Source organism: Nannobrachium achirus (assembly GCF_963921795.1).
Source record: "Nannobrachium achirus genome assembly, chromosome: 17".
In the NCBI taxonomy this organism is placed as follows: Eukaryota; Metazoa; Chordata; class Actinopteri; order Myctophiformes; family Myctophidae; genus Nannobrachium; species Nannobrachium achirus.
The window spans coordinates 22,431,701-22,449,009 of NC_137824.1; the positions used below are offsets into that span (position 1 = coordinate 22,431,701).

Genomic DNA, 17,309 nt, shown 5'->3' on the forward strand with positions numbered 1-17,309 from the left:
CATTGTTATATAAGGGGGGGAAACATGTTGATCACTGTCACCTCCTGCCTACAGTAGATGTTCAACATTTTAGGGATATATTTTCGGTTAAAGAGATGCGAGGACAAATGACATTCAGTTGTCACTATAGTAATAAAGGCACAGTGATGCAGTGGCTGAGGAGGTAGAGTGGCCACTTGGGAATCAGAAGCTTCTGATTAAACTAAATTAAATAATGATATTCCTTAGCATTGATGAGCTTGTTTTCACAAAAAGCTGTGACCTGAGAAACAGGGCAAGTCTGCTATCTTCTTTGATAAGCCTGGTATTCAAGGAGTATCCTGGCTATAGGGTCACAGCTGCAGGAGGAAGAGACAGCCTTTGTTTTATTATGACTACTATGAGAAACTAGCTGATTAATAGTTGGGAATGCCAGTCCGTCTATCTGTGTGCTTTGCTGAAGTAACATGTATGTTACATGCATGTTAGTGCTGTAAATACATCTTTCTATTATCATTTATATTGCATTCTGGGTCTAAGGTATTATCTGATCTGATGAGAGTTTCAATTCTGCAAGAATATTAGACTGTCCATATATTATTAGCAAGGATTTCCCTCAGTTCCCAGTTCGATGCTGGCGGCTACTCTTGGCTTAATAACAAAGTGTCTTTGAGCAAGACACTGAACCCCTAACTCCTGTTGTCTGTTGAGCAGGTTGATGACTACGGTTTATCTTGCCGTTGGTGTGTGAATTGTGAATGTAAAGTGCACTGGGTGAAGGAAGGCACTGCTACATAACCATTTACAAATACAGTTATTATTGCAACAGCATACACAGAAAAATCCTCAGTCTTAACTGAACTCTGCAAAATGGAAGGAACAACATGATGGACCTAAGGGGATGATGATGTGTGCCACATGTGAATGCAGATAAGCTGTGGTTAAAGTAAAGCAACACTGTATATGGCTTGAAATAACAAGCATAAATAGAACATTATGTGCCAGTTCTCATGGTGGATAATAAGGAGACACAACAATGTAGAGTCTTACAGTACAGCCTATGATAAATGTAGGCTAACTGTTTTAAATGCTTCTGCTTTTTCTTTTGTTCTTTGGCAGTGGCAGCCACAGGAAGAAAAAACTAATAAAATACAAGGCTTCTGATGGTTCCTGTACCTGGCTTCCTTTTCCAAAGGATGAGCCCATCAGCATGCTTCATAGTTTGGGGCTATTAATTGATAAAGAAGGACAAGTCTTATGGTATGAAGTGAAATCAAATGACATTTTTTTTACTATTAAATGACAATTTTCTGCTTAGTGGGATTTGATGTGTAGAAGCCGAATGAGACATTTATCAATATGTACACTGTAGGCCTACACTGTACACTGTTTCTTCTTCTTTTTTACAGGTGGTCCCATTCAGGGCAGTGGTGACATTAGATTTGATATGATAGGCTACACAGTAGTAGTTGTACTGCTTCAAGCTTTATGTCACACAAAATGAGACAGTGAAGAAGACCTGGTCACATGACAAACCTCATTATCATCTCCTCCAGGCAGGCCAAAGGCCAGGGCTGGAGATTTGTTCACCCTGGCCTGCTGTATGGCTGCCAATCTATGCTGCCAATGCCTGCCACAGCAAAAATATCACAATCAAATCAGTTACAACTCATCAAAATAACAAAGACAAGACGCCCAATCACATTTTAGGGGCTGAGCATGCAGTTTAGGCTACTTTGTCATTCTATCATTTAGTTGTCATTTACTCACCAAGTGACGTTGTTGTAGCTACTTATGCAACATGCTGGATGACGCCTTGGCCACCCAAGCCAATTTAGGGAGACAGTATTTGGGATTGATGGATTGATGCCATTCCCAAACGAATTATCCAGTTCATTGTTGCTCCTTTGAATCACATAGCAGGAATATTATAATCTGCGTCTGCCCTCTAGTGGATGATAAATGTAAATGCAAACAATTCGGAGCAAAGGGTCAGTCCTTGAAGCTGTCTACAGTCTGCATGAATCATGATACATACTACATACATATATGCATGCAAAATAGCAGATCTACATGCTGACTGACAACGTGTCGCTTCGCACCCAATGTGAGCTTGTAGATTGTCACTATTTTCACAACTTCTTAAACATATATTTTCTAATTCATGGAATTTCTTTTCCATTCATGAAATCACTTGGAAAAATAATTGATTTTTTTATCATAAAAAATGTTTAATTTTTTTTTAATGTTTTTTGAAAATGTTTAGAAATAATAATAATAATACAAAAATTAAGGGACCCATAAAAATGTGTCCACGACCCACAAATGGGTCCCGACCCACTGCTTGGGAACCAGTGCTGTACAGTAGTAGTACAGTAAGTTCGATTGAGAAGGGTAAAGAACTCATTGAATTTGTCAGTAGGGGGCAGTATACGTACATTCAGCAAAGCATAGTAGAAGAAAAGAAAGGAGGAAGTAAGCAGACTGTAATTCTTATGACTTGTGGATACTGGATAGATGTTAAGAACAACTACCATAACCCCACACTGTCTGCAACCAACAGTAGCTTTCCTAGATAGCTGGCCCAGGCAGGCACGTAATAGTAATATTTGACAATGCGATGGGTAATTGCTGGGCATTCTGTGCTGGGTTGTGTAGAAGAGAAGTCAACAGGATACAGAGAGGAGGCGGGTGAGTGAAAATAGATCTTTATTAGCTCGGTAAGGTGAGCTAGCCAAGCCAGCATGTCTGCAACAAGCAGCATGATATGTCCGAGCTGCGTCTCCAGTTCAGCTGCTGCTTATCTAATACGTCATTTAGGGGGGGAAAGCAGATCTACAAGCTCTCATTGTGAGCTTGTAGACTGGCTATTTTGGGTGTGCGCGACACCCCTGTACAACGTGTACAACGACAGCTTTATGTGCTAGCTGTGCCAGCTCATTAAGAAAACCAATATCACCAGAGGGGGGTGGCAGATCCCTTGGGTGACGTGAGATTTGATTTGGGCATTCTCTCCCATGTTCTCTCCCCCCTCTCTTGCTCTCCCCTCCCTCTCTCTCTCTCTCTCTCTCTCTCTCTCTCTGGGGAGGGGGCATTCAGCATGGAAGTCAAGACCCCACCCGTATTGACATACAGTACAGTGCAGTTGTTAGTTACTGTATATGGACAGTGGACACACGAGCACCAGGCCTCTTAAAGCTATTTGTACAGCAGGCAGATTGACCTTGGATTGTTCAATATTATCTTGTCAATCTCAAAGTGGCAACAGTCTATTATATCTTTGGTCTTGATATTTATCATGAGATATCTTGATATATCATGAGGAGTTTGGGTTTAATTTCCAGTTGCCATATAGCAGGGGTGCCCACACTTTTTTGACGTGAGATCTACTTTTAAAATGACTTGCTCAACCTGATCTACCCATCCAACATGTTTTAGCTGAGGGCCTGAGGGGGGCTTTGGAATAGCAGCACTGGCGTTACATTAACACTTAAGGGGGAAATAAATGGGAAATACTGGGGGAAATGTCTTCATCCCATTCTGTATGGAAGTGGTAGGTTTTGGGGTTCTTTGTAATGCTACTGAGTCTGACTTGAACAAAGTATTGCATTGGAGGCCTACTTTAGAGGCATGTCATGTGGTCTACCTGCACACCCTTGGTGATCTACTGGTAGATCACGATCTACCTTTTGGGCACCCCTGCCATATAGTCTGCACTTCAGTTGAAATGACTACTGTGTAAATAGGCCTTTCTTGGCCTTATGTGAGCTGCATTTTATGTTCTGCCGACATAATAATAGCACTAATACTACACTTTATTATTTGAATTTGCCATTACCATGATCTCAAAGTGAAAAGGTTTGAAAAGATCCCTTTAGTTTAGATCATTGTGACTGTCTTCATATTTCTATCATTTATTGTACAGGTCAAAATACTTTAGAAGCAGCACCACTGGAGAACATTATACTATTGAGGTAGGAATCCTAATTATTATGATTTTTGCAATTTCCTTCTTTGCAATTATGGATAATTTAATGTCACTCATTCATTTCTCTTTGACTTTGACTTTTCAGTTTGAAAACCTTGTAGAAAGCGATGAGGTAAGTCTGGAAGTCCTTAGATCAGAGAGGTTGAATACCTACAGTAGTAGCATATCAATCAAAAGACACAGTATTAATAATATATTTTACAATATATTTATTGATTTATTTTGTATTTCATTTCAGGCTGAGAGTCCTCAGCCCTGTCCACGGCAGCCCTGTCCACGGTATGTCAATTGTATTGTCATTTATATTTGTGGCATCATCATGGCCAGTCTTTGACTGAACAATTCACAACATGGGACTGATGAGTAATCTATTTTATTATTTTGATAGACCAATCAGTGAAGATGAGCTCGAGAACCTCAGAGAACAACGTTATGCTGCAATTACAGACACGCAAGTCTTGATAGACCAGAAGATACAAGCAGAGGTAACCATGCCCAATAAAATTGTACTTGTAGCTGGGAGCTCAATTATATAAGCTATTAGCTCTTTTCAGACAGAAAAGTTAAAACAGGAGATCTACGAGCTCACAATGAGCTTGTAGATTTTTTTATAAATACAGGGGTGCCTTTTGAAATTATTACTTATCATTGGTGTACCTTGGGCACAAAAGTTTGAAAATCACTGAGTTAGCTTGTATGTTTCTCTCTTTATGATTCAACACTTGAATTTTGAAAGCCATGTAACTAGATTAACAAATATCGTGAGAAATTAGTCCACATACTTTTCTTTTGTGTTGGGACCTAGTTTGCCTTTTTTTTATTGCTTTTTTTAGTTTGCAGCGTTGTTTCTTTCAGTTTCTTAATATTTATGTTCTATTTTTGTTTTGTATTTGTTTTGTTATGTCTGCTCAGTTAGAGGCACAAGAGGAGAAGTTGAGGATAGAAGAGGAGGCTAGAAATGCCGCCCAGCGTGAAGCAGCCAGGTTGGCACGTGGGCAAAGGTTGAAGGCGGAGGTGAGGCAGCACTGCTAGGCCAACCCACCAACCTACTGCTTGACTAAAACAGCTGCTCTAACTAGGCTTGTCACGATCTTGAAGTTATACTTGATGATTAATTGTCATACAAATAATTGCGATTAACTATTTTTAATTGTGTATTTGTCATTGCACATTGGACATAAAAATTACACTTCTGTTTGGCTTTTAGGCTTTGTAAAAAATTAGATTACTTAAATTTACAAAGAAATTAGTGACATGTTTAATAACTATACTTTCAAAATTACAGTAAAACCAAAATACAAGAAATAGCCGTTTTTGTGGACTTGTAGATCTGCTATTTCTGCTTTATGTTTGAAAATGTATGAAACCTTTTCAACAGGGAAACGATTATGACAATTATGCAACATAATTGCGATTAGGCAATCATCATATCATGTAATAATTGTGACAGGCTTAGCTCTAACTCACTTGGCCTCTGCTTAGTCTATCCAAAGTCCCCACATCCTCAGATCACCACTTGAGCATAACGTTTATCATTTTCTGTCTTAAATAGGTACATTAATCATTTTTTCCTTTCTTTTTTAACTTTTAAATCACTAAATTCCATTGAGGCCAAAATAACTTGTATGCCTGTTTCATAATAAGCACTTTTCTAAGCTACTTTTAAATGAAGTAGGAGTCATTTGTTCCTTTCTTCATTGGACCCTTGTCTCTAGACTAAAACCCATGGCCTTTGTTGCTCAGCTCACCGTGTGACCAGTGACACAATAGGGAAATAGAAAATGCTTAAATTCCACTTAATTCTTATTCAGCCTCAACCCATCTAACCCAAAATGTTATTTGCATTTTGTCCCCAACTTGGAAATAAAGTGTATTAGCAGCTGTGATGCCAGGTTGTCCGCATTATTGGCTTTATTTTTTTATTTCACTGTCTGTTGTTTTTTCCTTTTTCAGTCCCAAAATAATGTATGTATGCTTTAAGCTTCATGCATTACTACTATGCAGTATTGTTCATCTCTATTTGATGGTTGTTTGTTGTTTTCCAACCTGCTTTCCACTGCTTCTCTCCCGCTCACTGCTTTGTTTTGCTGAGCACATTTGCTTACATCTTGATGCCTTCATATTGGGACGCCTGGTGGCTCAGCCAGTTAGCGCTCCTTGTGAGCGCGAGGACCCGAGTTTGAATCTGACCCTCCTTCTCTTGCATCTCTCTCTTTCTCTGCCCTTCATTTCCTGTCTCACTACATAAAATAAAGCATAACAATCTGAATGTAATAAAGCATAAAAATCGTTCTCTGATTTGAATGATGTTTTTCTTCTTCACAGCAGCTTGTCACAAGGACCAGGGGCAAAGCAGATGGTATTGCTGGCAGTGAAAGTGAACATAACAAGTACGTTTTCACTGACGTTTCAAACACCTCTGGATATTGTTTTACACATGTTTTTGAGCAGCGCAAAAAAAAACTGAAAAGCAAATATCTATATTTAGTGGTTGAAGCAAACAATATTTACAAACCATTAGGTATTACTAAATTCAAAAGAAATATAAATAGGCAGTTATCATAAAAGCCACTTGGATATTTTATTCAAGCTACCAAACTGCTGAATTTTTGGATACTTCTACTTTACATGCAATTCTGTTTGCCCAACCAGTCTAGGACAGTACATGCTAAAAGGAGCAATAGTTGTTGTTTTTATTCATTCTGTGTTCATTCATGTCATTCTCAACTGTTTCCCAGACACCCTCGTGGAGAGGATTTTGATGTCTACCTTCAGAATGTGAAAGCCCAATCAGAAGCCTTCAGGAGTAACAGTGAGTGAGCCACAGAGGCTTGATTACAGTCAATACTTGCACAACCATGATTACTGTATGCAGTGTTTGGTTTTTATGATTGTGCATTAACTTAACATCATCATCATCGTCTGCCTAGTATCAAGATTCACAAATAACACCATGAGGATGTATAGTAGTTGTACAAATAAGCTGATCGCTTCTGTAACTTGTATCAATGTTTTATCTGAAGAAAATTATTTTGCAGCTTTCTTTTCAAAAGTACAATGAAAAATAAATTTACTATTACCAGGGCTGTCATCTGAGACGAACGTGGTCACTCCCAACACGGAGAGCAGCTGGGACTACAACACAAAGACCCGCTCCACCAACGATGATGGAACCTCACTAGATCTAGAGTGGGAGGATGAAGAAGGTGGGTTGTTTCTCTTACTCATGGAAAGGTTCATGAGTTTCCTAACTACGTTGTTGATTCTACTGCTCTCCTTGAGTGTCACCCAACCCTTTCAACTTTTTTGTAACCCATGGCTAAGTATTTGAAATATGATCATACCAAGCTTATTTGCAGACATGAGAGTGACATGGTTCAGGGAAAAATGTATTTAAAAAGGTGGCATAAACACGCCAGGGGGCCTGCCATACCATCCTCCATCTTTCTGTCTGTCTGGCGCATGTGATGAGAATGTTTTACTTTTGAAGTTGTGAACGAGCATGAAAAGGTATGAAGCAAAGGGGGAAGGTTTATAATAAAGGACTGTCATTCCATAATTACAGTTCAACCAGAGTATACAGGCTACTTTATAAATTGGAGACAAATCTTTGCACAGTGAACACTTCAAAAAGTGTCATGCTGTCATCACTAGGACAAACATGATGTAATGTTAGCTTACCTAGCGTCAACAAAATGATCATTCATGACCAGCTGCATTGCTGCAGTCACTGTTACTCAAGCCAACCTGCGTAAATGAAAAATGTATGGGTTAAATGGCACAGGGAAGTTTTTCTTTTTATTTAATAAAGCAGGAATTGGAGCACTTCAAAAGGTTGAAGCCAGCTCAACATTGTTTGGTAGCACGTCATACTTCCATATTTTTCAATTCACATTAAACATATTTCTTGAGAGGTTAATGATTATGTTTTACTTCCTATCTTCCTAATCCTTACCCTGGCCTTTTTCATCTTTTTTTCATGTTTTATGCTTTTCAAAATATTAACGATATATTGGAAATATGTGTGCTAAATGTATAATCCCTTTTCTTACAGTTCCGAAGCCAGTCCAGTTCAATAACTGTCATAAAGTTTTTAAATTGCTTTTCCTTTGCAGTAAACCATAATTGAAAGTAACCCTTCCTTTATTAGTATCAGTGACTGTGAATTTGTTCAGTACTAGTAAGTATAAGTAATATCAGTAGAGAGATTGGAAATGCATAAATTATGTTAACTCATTTACCGCCTGGTGAATGTAATGCACATTGTAAAGTGCTTTGGATAAAAGCGCTATATAAATGCACCATTTACCACCTCGTCTGATAGTCCCGAGAAAATCCCTATGTTCCTCTCTGCCGGGCCCGATAAACCAGAGAATTTAGTATGCTTTAATCGCTATAAAACATTTAAAAGTATAATCGCTGTTTATCGCAAATCAGGCTCTAATCACCCGTGGAAAAGTGCTTCCGGTCGCATTTCCGTATCCGGCTTGATCAGGTTCCCGTATCCGGTCGGGGGTCCCGCGTTAGCTTTCATGTAAACAGTATTAGGGATTTTTTTGTTTGAAAGCTATGATTGGGTGTACACACACCTGGTGCATGATCCATGCACCGATCGTGCGCGATAGGTAAGGACGACGTGGCAATTAACCCCTTCAGTCGATGTTTTAAAAGACGGTAAATTAGTTAATTATTATTATGCAACATCAATCACTGCCAATGTAAATGATTGTAATGATTTAACTCCTCTTCCATCTACCACTTCCCTCAGCCATAGAGACTCAAGATGAGAGAGCGTCCCTGCTAGCCTACAAGACCCCAGTTGCCTTGGCTTTCAGATTTTCCCCAACACAAGCTCTAGGTGAAACCAAACCAGTGGATAGTCCTGCCCTTCCTGACACAGTAGTAGCTGCAGCTGCAGCAACAGCTACTGCAGAGCCAGCCATCTCTGCTGCTGCCTCAGCCTCCATTGAGGCTGCTGTGGCTGAGGCATCAGTTGAGACATCTGTAGAGACTACGGCCGTCAACGGCTCTTGCTGGACTACATTTGAAGCTGCACCATCTGTAACCTCTCCAACTGAAGAGGTAGTAGCGTGTGAAAACGTCCCTGCTGATTCTGCAGCTACACAAGAGGCCTTGCCAGTGGTAGAGTCGGCAGCGCCAATCACAGAGCCTGCTGTCGATGCTGCCCCTGAAATCCCAGCTACAGAATCTGTGGCAGAAACTGCCCCCAAGGTTGTCACTGAAGCCCCTGTTGAAGCAGCTGCAGAGGCTGTGGTGGAAACTGGAGCCCCCATAGAAGCTGCTGCTAAAGCCCCCATAGAAGAAGCCACTACAGAGGCTGTGGTGGAATCCCCTGTAGAAGCCGCTGCAGAGGTTGTAGCTGAAGCCCCTGTAGATGCCACCGCAGAGGCTGTGGTTGAAGCTTCCCCTGAGGTTGTAGTCGAAGATGCTCCTCCAGTAGATAGCGCTGAGGAGTTGGTGGACCCCGCTCCAGTGATGACTGAAGCTGCAGGAGAGGCACTGGAGGCAGAGGCCCCAGCTGCCAGTGAACCAGTAACAGCATCTGAAACGGCATCAACAGAAACCCCACTTGTAGTGGATTCCGCCCCTGAAATGGCCGCTCCCCCTGCCACTGAACCCATGTTGGCAGCCAGTCCCGAAACCCCTGAGTCAGAGAGCATTCAAGCTGCAGTGTCCGCTACAGCCGATACAACCACAGCCTCTTCAGCTTCCTCCGAGCCTACTGAATCCTCAGTGGATGGAACATCATCCTCATCCTCCAGCGATTCAGATTCTGACTCGGATTCGGATTCTGAAGACGAGAAGTCTTCTGAAGTGAAGGCAGCGGCTCCAACGGAGACTCCTGCACCAGAGAAGATGGAGGGCGCCCCAAAGGAAGAAGCTGCGGTTCAGGCAGTTGCAACAGAAGTTAAAGAAGAGATTGGTGAAGTTCTGCAGGTGGAGGTGACACCACCAGCATCTGAAGCTACTCAGGCTGCCCCCGCAGCTGAAGCTATGCTGGAGGCAGCTGCAGTGTCTCCAGAACCAGTTGAAGCTACTATGAAGGCCACTAGTGAAGAAGCAGCCCCCAGTGGGAGTTCTGAAGAGTTGGTCGACTCTGCCCCTCAACTCTCCACTGCCACAGAAGAGACCATTGCAGAAGCTGCTCCAGAAGTTGACACGGATACCACAGAAATTGTGGCTGATGCTGCAGTAGAAGCCACTCCAGATGTGACTGCGGGCTGTGAGGAGGCCACGCCGGTTGGCGAAGCTCTTCTAGAAGCTGAAGCTCCTACCGTGGCCCCAGTAGAAGCCCCAGAGCCTGCCCCTGAAGCCCCTGTTGAAGCTGTTGTTGAAACGGAAAGTGTGCCCATTGCAGAAGCCACCACAGAGCCTGTTGCAGTAGAAGCACGTACAGATACCCCAGTAGAAGCTGCCCCTGAAGTTGAAGCCCCTGTAGAAGATGCCCTGGCTGAAGCCCCAGCTGCAGAATCTGCCTCTGAGGCAGAAGCCCCTGTAGAAACCGCTGCGGAGCCTGTGGCTGAAGCGTCTGCTGAGGTTGTAGCTGAAGCGGCTGCTGAGGTAGTAGCTGAAGCAGCTGCCCCAGTAGAGAGTGCTGAGGAGCTGGTGGACCCCGCTCCAGTCATAACCGAGGCTGCAGGAGAGGAGCTGCAGGCAGAGGCCCCAGCTGAGCCCAAACCGGTTCGAAACGCCTGAGGGTACACACTACTTATCCACCCGCAAATCCTTTCTTTACCTCCACACACTTTTCTATGGATCTTTAAAACTCCACAGATGACCATATTTCTTAGTCCATTCCTCATAACATGTACTGTTAAGTGTTAACCATTTCAGCTACCTCACATAGATGCTTTTGCTCACACCTTTTCTCTTCATCTTTATCATGCTTTGGTGCTGCTGTTGCTGGCCGGCTCCATACTGTCCCACATTTACTCTCAGGACAGTAAAATTCCCCGTGTGAATATATCTCTTGAGTGTAAAATTGGTCATTCAGGTAATTTTTGAAGCGGTGAAAGCCGCTTCCAAGGAGTGGCTTTGTGTGTATCGTGCGTCCAGACTTGAGGATTGGTCAAGCTTCACATGACAATTTGGCCCTCCAGATAAAATCATTCATTCATTCAGAAGTCATAAAAATATAGAACTAAAGCACATAGAAAGTAGAATGTATAGATCTAGAACACAGAATGTATAGCTCTAGAACACAGATTTTGTAGCTCTAGAACACATAGAATAAAAGTTCACCGCTTCACTTCGAACCGAGGTTTGATTTTTTATACTCAAGAGTTACATTCACAGTTATATTTACTGTGTTGTCTACTCTGATGTTTTGATAAATTCCATTGTCTTGCATGAAGCTGGAATAGTGCATGCGAAGTACCTCAGCTGGGTTTACTTTCTACCTGCATCCTTGTTCTGCAAACATGTTATATTTGCCAACATCCCTTTTCTTGCATATAGTCTTGCTTTTGCATCCTTCAGTACTAATCTCTTGAGACTCATTTTTTATTTGCATGAAAGTAAAAAAGAAATGTAACTGATGATGGATTCCCAGATTGGCAAGACTCTGATGTACTCAGCAGCATCCTCATCTCTCTTCATCTCATGGGTGTAAATGTTTGGAGGAAGTCATGACATTACAGTGCACAGTGAGATTGGCTAACATCAGCATATAAATAATACTAATCCTGCTTGCATTTTACTTGCCTCCTACTTTTGAGACATCGATCATTTTATCTTGTATGTCTGTTGCCTCTATGTGCTTTTTTTCTTCCCATGGCCATCCACTCTCCTGAGTGTTTTTGCATATATGATTTGTGATCATTTGTTGCCGCTCATTGCCCCATTTGTATGAATTATGTTCTTTATTTGAAGCTCACAGGATCCTGTGCAAATATTAAGCTTACAGGTTGCAACGTCCGTATTAAGTTGTAGTGTGCAAGTTAATGCTATTGTTACTGGTACGGTTACAGTGCACATGATCATAAGGTTACTGTTACAGTTGGGACCATCTTAAATCTTCCCTGAGCCTGACAACGGAGGAACAGAAGCTGGGAGTGAATGGAGATCGGAGGGGGCGGTGTTTTTCAGGAAGTATTATTACACACTTAGCCAGATAAAAGATTATACTTCACAAAATAACATCTGAATTTCTGTTTATAATATGCAGTATATGTGTGACCGACTCCATAGATCATAATTGATTTACTCCAACAAGTCCATGGTACTACTGTGTTGTATTTCACATTTATCTGGCTAACGGTGTAATCGTTCATCTTGGAATAACCTCCCTCCTGCCCTTGTTAATGTCACCCGTCATATGTTTCCTTTCTGTCTGTTTTTCACTCAAACTTTGGGGTTCTGGTTGTGCATGTCATGAGATTAATGAAATTGTCTTAAATGTGTCTTTAAATGGCCTTTAAAGTGTGACTTCTTTAATGTTTGTGGAAGGTTTTATTCTCTGTCCTACCAAGTTGATCACAACAAGTTTAAATTCCATTGTAGCATGTTTGGAACGTTTCCTGCCTGTTTTCTTTGCAGAATGTATGACACTGATTGGCCTAGTAGTATACAAGATGAGCTACAGAGAGACACACAGAGTTAAAAAAAAACTTGATAGTAAACATGGGATCAATAATCAGAACAAAATGTGTAAGAAACGACAACCGCAAGAAGGAGAAGCGTGATAGGTTCTCTCTGGGCAATGCACCATGAAGGCTGGGGTTATTTACAATCCAATGCCATTTTCGGACCCACCCCACCGGGCCGTACATTGACAGGGACAGGGAGGCATGGCAGACCATCTGTACACATTGCACAATGCACATTCAAATCAAATATGTATCTCATATGCATAAGCCCTTTGCATGCATCCCACGTACAGATATAATCACAAGCTCTGAAAGGAGCCAATGGAACCTGGATCTCAGGTTGCTAAAAACGTATTCCTAATGACATTGCTATTGTGAGGTTATTGTCCTACCAGCAATATTTATTCCTCTTCACACAAAAACACATTTCTCGCCTCATGTATTTTAGGTTTTATAATTGACTGTCCTCTCAACCATGCCCTCTTTTTTTAGGAATGAACCGAGCACTTCCGCCATGGGAAAGGTCTCGCACAGAGGAGGACATCCTTAAAGCGGCCCTAAGGCCTGGCAGCAAACAGATGACCAGCGGTCCAGCCTCAGCCTCTGAGGACTCAAACGCACTGGAGTGGGAGAATGACTTTGTAAGTACCAACATGGAGGACAATGCAGACTCCGAGTTTGAGGGGTTCGTCAATCCTGTCCTTGACACACCCTCCGAAGAGGCGCTGGACAGTGGCCTCAGGTTGGACACCCAAGACAGATAGTGTCTGGTACCAAAGAATCTAGTGCCCTCTTCATATCAAAGCTCACCAGCTTTTTGCCTCATCCAACAGAAATGTTTTAAATGCTTTGGGACGGGTACTGTGTGAATATGAGTGTTGTTTTGTGTTACACTACAGACATCAATGTAGTGAGGTTTTACAGAGAGAACTCCTTTTTTCAGTGCCTTTATTTGCTAAACTAACCTACCATTTTATAGATGGCAACTTAAATTGGTCAGTTTGCTGTTTTTTGCTTCCTAAATGCAAGTAGTAATTGCTGCAATGCAAAATATCCAGGTTATAAACGATGCTTATAAACAATTCACCATTTGCAAGGCTAGTTCAAAATTGATTTGATCTCATGTAAGCATAAAGATGCTATAAACAGTGCAATGTACTAGGTCCTGCAGTCATTGGTTGGTCAATTATGTCGACATTAAATCAATTGTTTAGATTTAATTTGAGCTATACCATTTACATTTGTATAGTTATTATGTGATCTTTATCATAACTGAGCACTGTTCAGAAGGTGAAGAGAGGGGAGTAAGATCGTTTTTTTGTTTTGAAGAATCAAACGGAACCTACAAATGTACATTAGATAAGCTGCTGTGTATCCTTTGTGTCTTTTTTTGGTTTGTTTCAAGCCCAATGTGTTGTCGTGTTAGCTTGGAAATCAGTTACTTTCAACAAGCAAAAATATATTATAAATTAGGCTTTGCATGCACGGCACATGCATGTCGTCTTGCACTATCACTCTGCTATTTTTTTAGCAGAGTGATTTTCTTTAACTTTCTAACAAATAAAACAAATTAATTCGCTGAGAGGCGATGAGGTGGGCCTATTGACAGACGCTCTACAAACAAAATGAATTCGCTGCATCCCAACAATATGTTTAAGGGGTTTATTAAAGCAACATAAAGGTTGCAATAAACTCATAGCGAAGTAGGCTAATCACAGAGATCAAAATAAAGCAAATCAAATAAAGCGTAAAGCGGTCAACAAAAGTGTTTTCTCCGGTGAAAAAGGTGGTGCTTTTGAAGTGACGTGTCCGCCCCTATGGTAGTCACTCATTCATCCTCATACACCAGTGATTAATTCATTGACCAAATAACACAAACAAACATAATAATAATAAACCAATTCATGGCTCCTACACCACGTCTTCTCTGATACACATGTAGTAGTCACTGCAGCTTCTTTTGACCCGACAGAGAGGAGTTTCACCAGAAGGGAGCGTAAAGCTCACTACATGTACTTGAACCAACGTCCGAACTTCTGACAGGATAGGCAATAACTCCAAAATGACTTCATTCAGAACTTGGTCAGTGCTTGTCAGAACAACGTTGGGCGTTCCTGCACCTCCGAGATGTTTTAACTAGCCAAAGAAAGTTTGGACAGAACGTTGTGTGTGACTGGTCAGACGTTCAAGGCAGGCTTGATATATTTTGTTTTTACATTCTGCCTAAGCAATAGTTTTGAAGAGACATTGGTTCAGGCCAATTGAGCTGTATTGGCAGATTACTGAGTGGACTGGGTCTGGCACACCCAGAACACTGAAGGCTGTAGAATAAGCTTTCGACCTCTCAGAACTTTCTTCGTTTCAATCCTTCCGAAAAAGGAAAAAAGTTCATGGCATCTTTCCCAGTCCCAGCTTCACAGGCACCCCGACCAACCTTTAGGATTCACTATTGCAGCATCAGATAACGCACTCCCCTGACGGCTTTCCACAAGAGAAGTTGGGTCTCTTCTCACTTCCTTCACATGTGTCAATAATACTAATGAAGGCTCTGTTCCTTTCTGGTCGAACAGGGAGTCAGGGTACTGATATTGTGCATGTTGGCTCACTGGGAACACTCTACTACACCAGTGGGTCTCAAAGTGTGGTCCAGTGTGGTATGCAGGAAGGACCATGTTTAATTCCAATGATTTTATAATTGTCTTTCTTGTTCGCCATTGTTTCACTGAGATCCAAGCCACTAGGTTTGTTCAAATTAGCCAAAACGTTTACCTGGGAAATGCTTGAATTCTGTAATCTACCATGGTAGTCATGGTTCCTTGGGGGTTCCAAATGAAATGACCCCTTAAAAGGTGTGTGTACACTCGTGTGGGGGTCCTTGAAACAAAGCCTTCATTAGTATCATTGGTAATACCTTTGAGGGAAGTGAGAAGAGACCCAACTTCTCTCCAATATGGCTACTGTGCATATAGCCTATTGTATTCATTGGCACGCCTGGGCCAAGCCAGAGGCCTAGGAACAAGAGATAAGGAAAAGACGCTCAGTGACCATGGCTATGCGCCATGACACTTTTCACATGATCACAGGGTACACAGGTATTTTTACAGTCACTTGCTTTTCGATGTGCACAGTAGATAATGTTATTGAGGCAGCTAAACAACAGGTATAGTTTCTGTCTCGAAGCAATCGCGAGATTTGGATTCCACACAGGGAATGGTGGAGTCTTGCGATACTAGCTAGTTCAGAAACGTACTTTGTGCTCTTTAGATATCTCTATAAAGTTATACAGCGTACACACCGAAAAGCAACACAGCAGAAAACAATTTGTGACATGTTTTCTTTTATATTCCTGAGCTGAGTATTTTATAAAGGTCCATATCATTCAGAATATTTTTTTTTGTTCATGAGCTGTCCTCTCATAGACTCTAATGTTATTCACCGAACTTCCGGTGTGAGTTTTGCCACCGAAAGTGTCATGGCGCATAGCCGTGGTCACTGAGCGTCTTTTCCGTATCTCTTGTTCCTAGGCCAGAGGCACTGTGGAGGAATCTAACTCCAGTCTCCATGGTGCCACCCAGACTCCCCCGCAAATTACAAATATTGAAGTAAATTACATTACATCAATTTTAAAGCCATCTCCATCACGTGCATCTCGTTTGCACTGAAGCTTCGCACAGCATCACGGACATATTCGCTAGAGCTAAACAAAATCATTCTATGTACTTTCCCATTCTGCTTTTTCTCTGTGAACACAATTTTGTTATGACTTTTATATCACCCTTTAACATAATTCCATCCCTGACCAAAACTGTAATGACAAATATATTACTCAACAAAAACATTGTAACTTGTGACACTGGACAAATCAAAGAAGTTTCACCATATTTAGTGACATGGTAGCATCATACTGTATACACTGACTGTATCAAACAGAACCTTATGTCCTATACTTTGTTTATATTGTATGTGAACAAGTAATGCTGGATCTAATGCTTCTCTACCAAGGGATATGCTGTTTTCACTGTACCATACTGTAGTGTATTAACATGTGTGACCCCCTTCTTTTCAAAGAAACTTGTTCTGCTCTGTATTGAATAGGTGCAGATTTCCGTTGCATTTAAATGTGTGGGTTTCAGTTTCTCATGCATTGTTATCAATGCCAATGAGAAGAAAGGCATCGATCTGACAAAGGCTTTCTGAAATCTTACTTGTGCATTACTGTTGGACTCTGTGGAGGATTCATGTGTTATTTGACTAAAACTGTCCATCACTGTTTCATAGCATGTAGTGTCAAAATGGAGTGAACCTTTATGATTTTGAATAGTCTTTTCAAAGATTTTTGCAGTGATTTTTATGATTTCTGATCAATCAATTTAGTTCTAAAAATAAAATATTAAAATATTTCACATTGGAAAAAGTTTTCATTGCTTTATAAGTGCAGGTTCATACACTGACAGCTTGCTTTGGTGATCCATAGATAGCAGTACTTTCTTAATTTCCCAGGGCAACGATATACAAGTACACTATAGTACTTGTCCAACTTTATTATTCAAGAGTGACCAAAAGTTTGGCACGCTACTCCTCTGACAGTTTTTGCACCACACACTTGCGCCATATGTCAAATCCACCGGCTTCATCAGGAATCGTGCAGAATAATTTTCTGTAGAGACAAGTTGTATAGTTTAATTGATATTAATTATACTTATATATCCATATCCATATATGGAGCTATATCT

The 17,309-nt window shown here is 41.2% G+C and overlaps 1 protein-coding gene across 2 annotated transcripts; it reads left to right on the top strand.

Moving 5' to 3' along the window:
• Nucleotides 1-2,497: 2,497 nt before the first annotated feature.
• ap1ar (adaptor related protein complex 1 associated regulatory protein) lies at nt 2,498-16,976 on the top strand. Of its 2 annotated transcripts, none has more exons than XM_080745920.1 (10): nt 2,498-2,670; nt 3,905-3,953; nt 4,053-4,079; nt 4,206-4,246; nt 4,356-4,452; nt 4,880-4,981; nt 6,293-6,357; nt 6,706-6,779; nt 7,051-7,173; nt 13,069-16,976. In XM_080745920.1, exons 1-10 carry the CDS (start codon nt 2,600-2,602, stop codon nt 13,338-13,340), a joined length of 921 nt encoding a protein of 306 aa, XP_080602046.1. In that variant the 5' UTR covers nt 2,498-2,599; the 3' UTR covers nt 13,341-16,976. The 2 variants fall into 2 exon arrangements, with proteins under 2 accessions (XP_080602046.1, XP_080602047.1); XM_080745921.1 differs by having other exon boundaries at nt 6,296-6,357.
• The last annotated feature ends 333 nt before the right edge of the window (nt 16,977-17,309 follow it).

Bases quoted from the DNA above. Each gene is read 5' to 3' on its own strand.
- ap1ar (XM_080745920.1), top strand. From the start codon at position 2,600: ATGGGTAATTGCTGGGCATTCTGTGCTGGGTTGTGTAGAAGAGAAGTC. The intron at 2,671-3,904 runs GTGAGTGAAAAT...TTTATTGTACAG, and splicing joins AGGATACAGAGAGGAGGCGG to GTCAAAATACTTTAGAAGCA. The intron at 4,982-6,292 runs GTGAGGCAGCAC...TCTTCTTCACAG, and splicing joins GGCAAAGGTTGAAGGCGGAG to CAGCTTGTCACAAGGACCAG.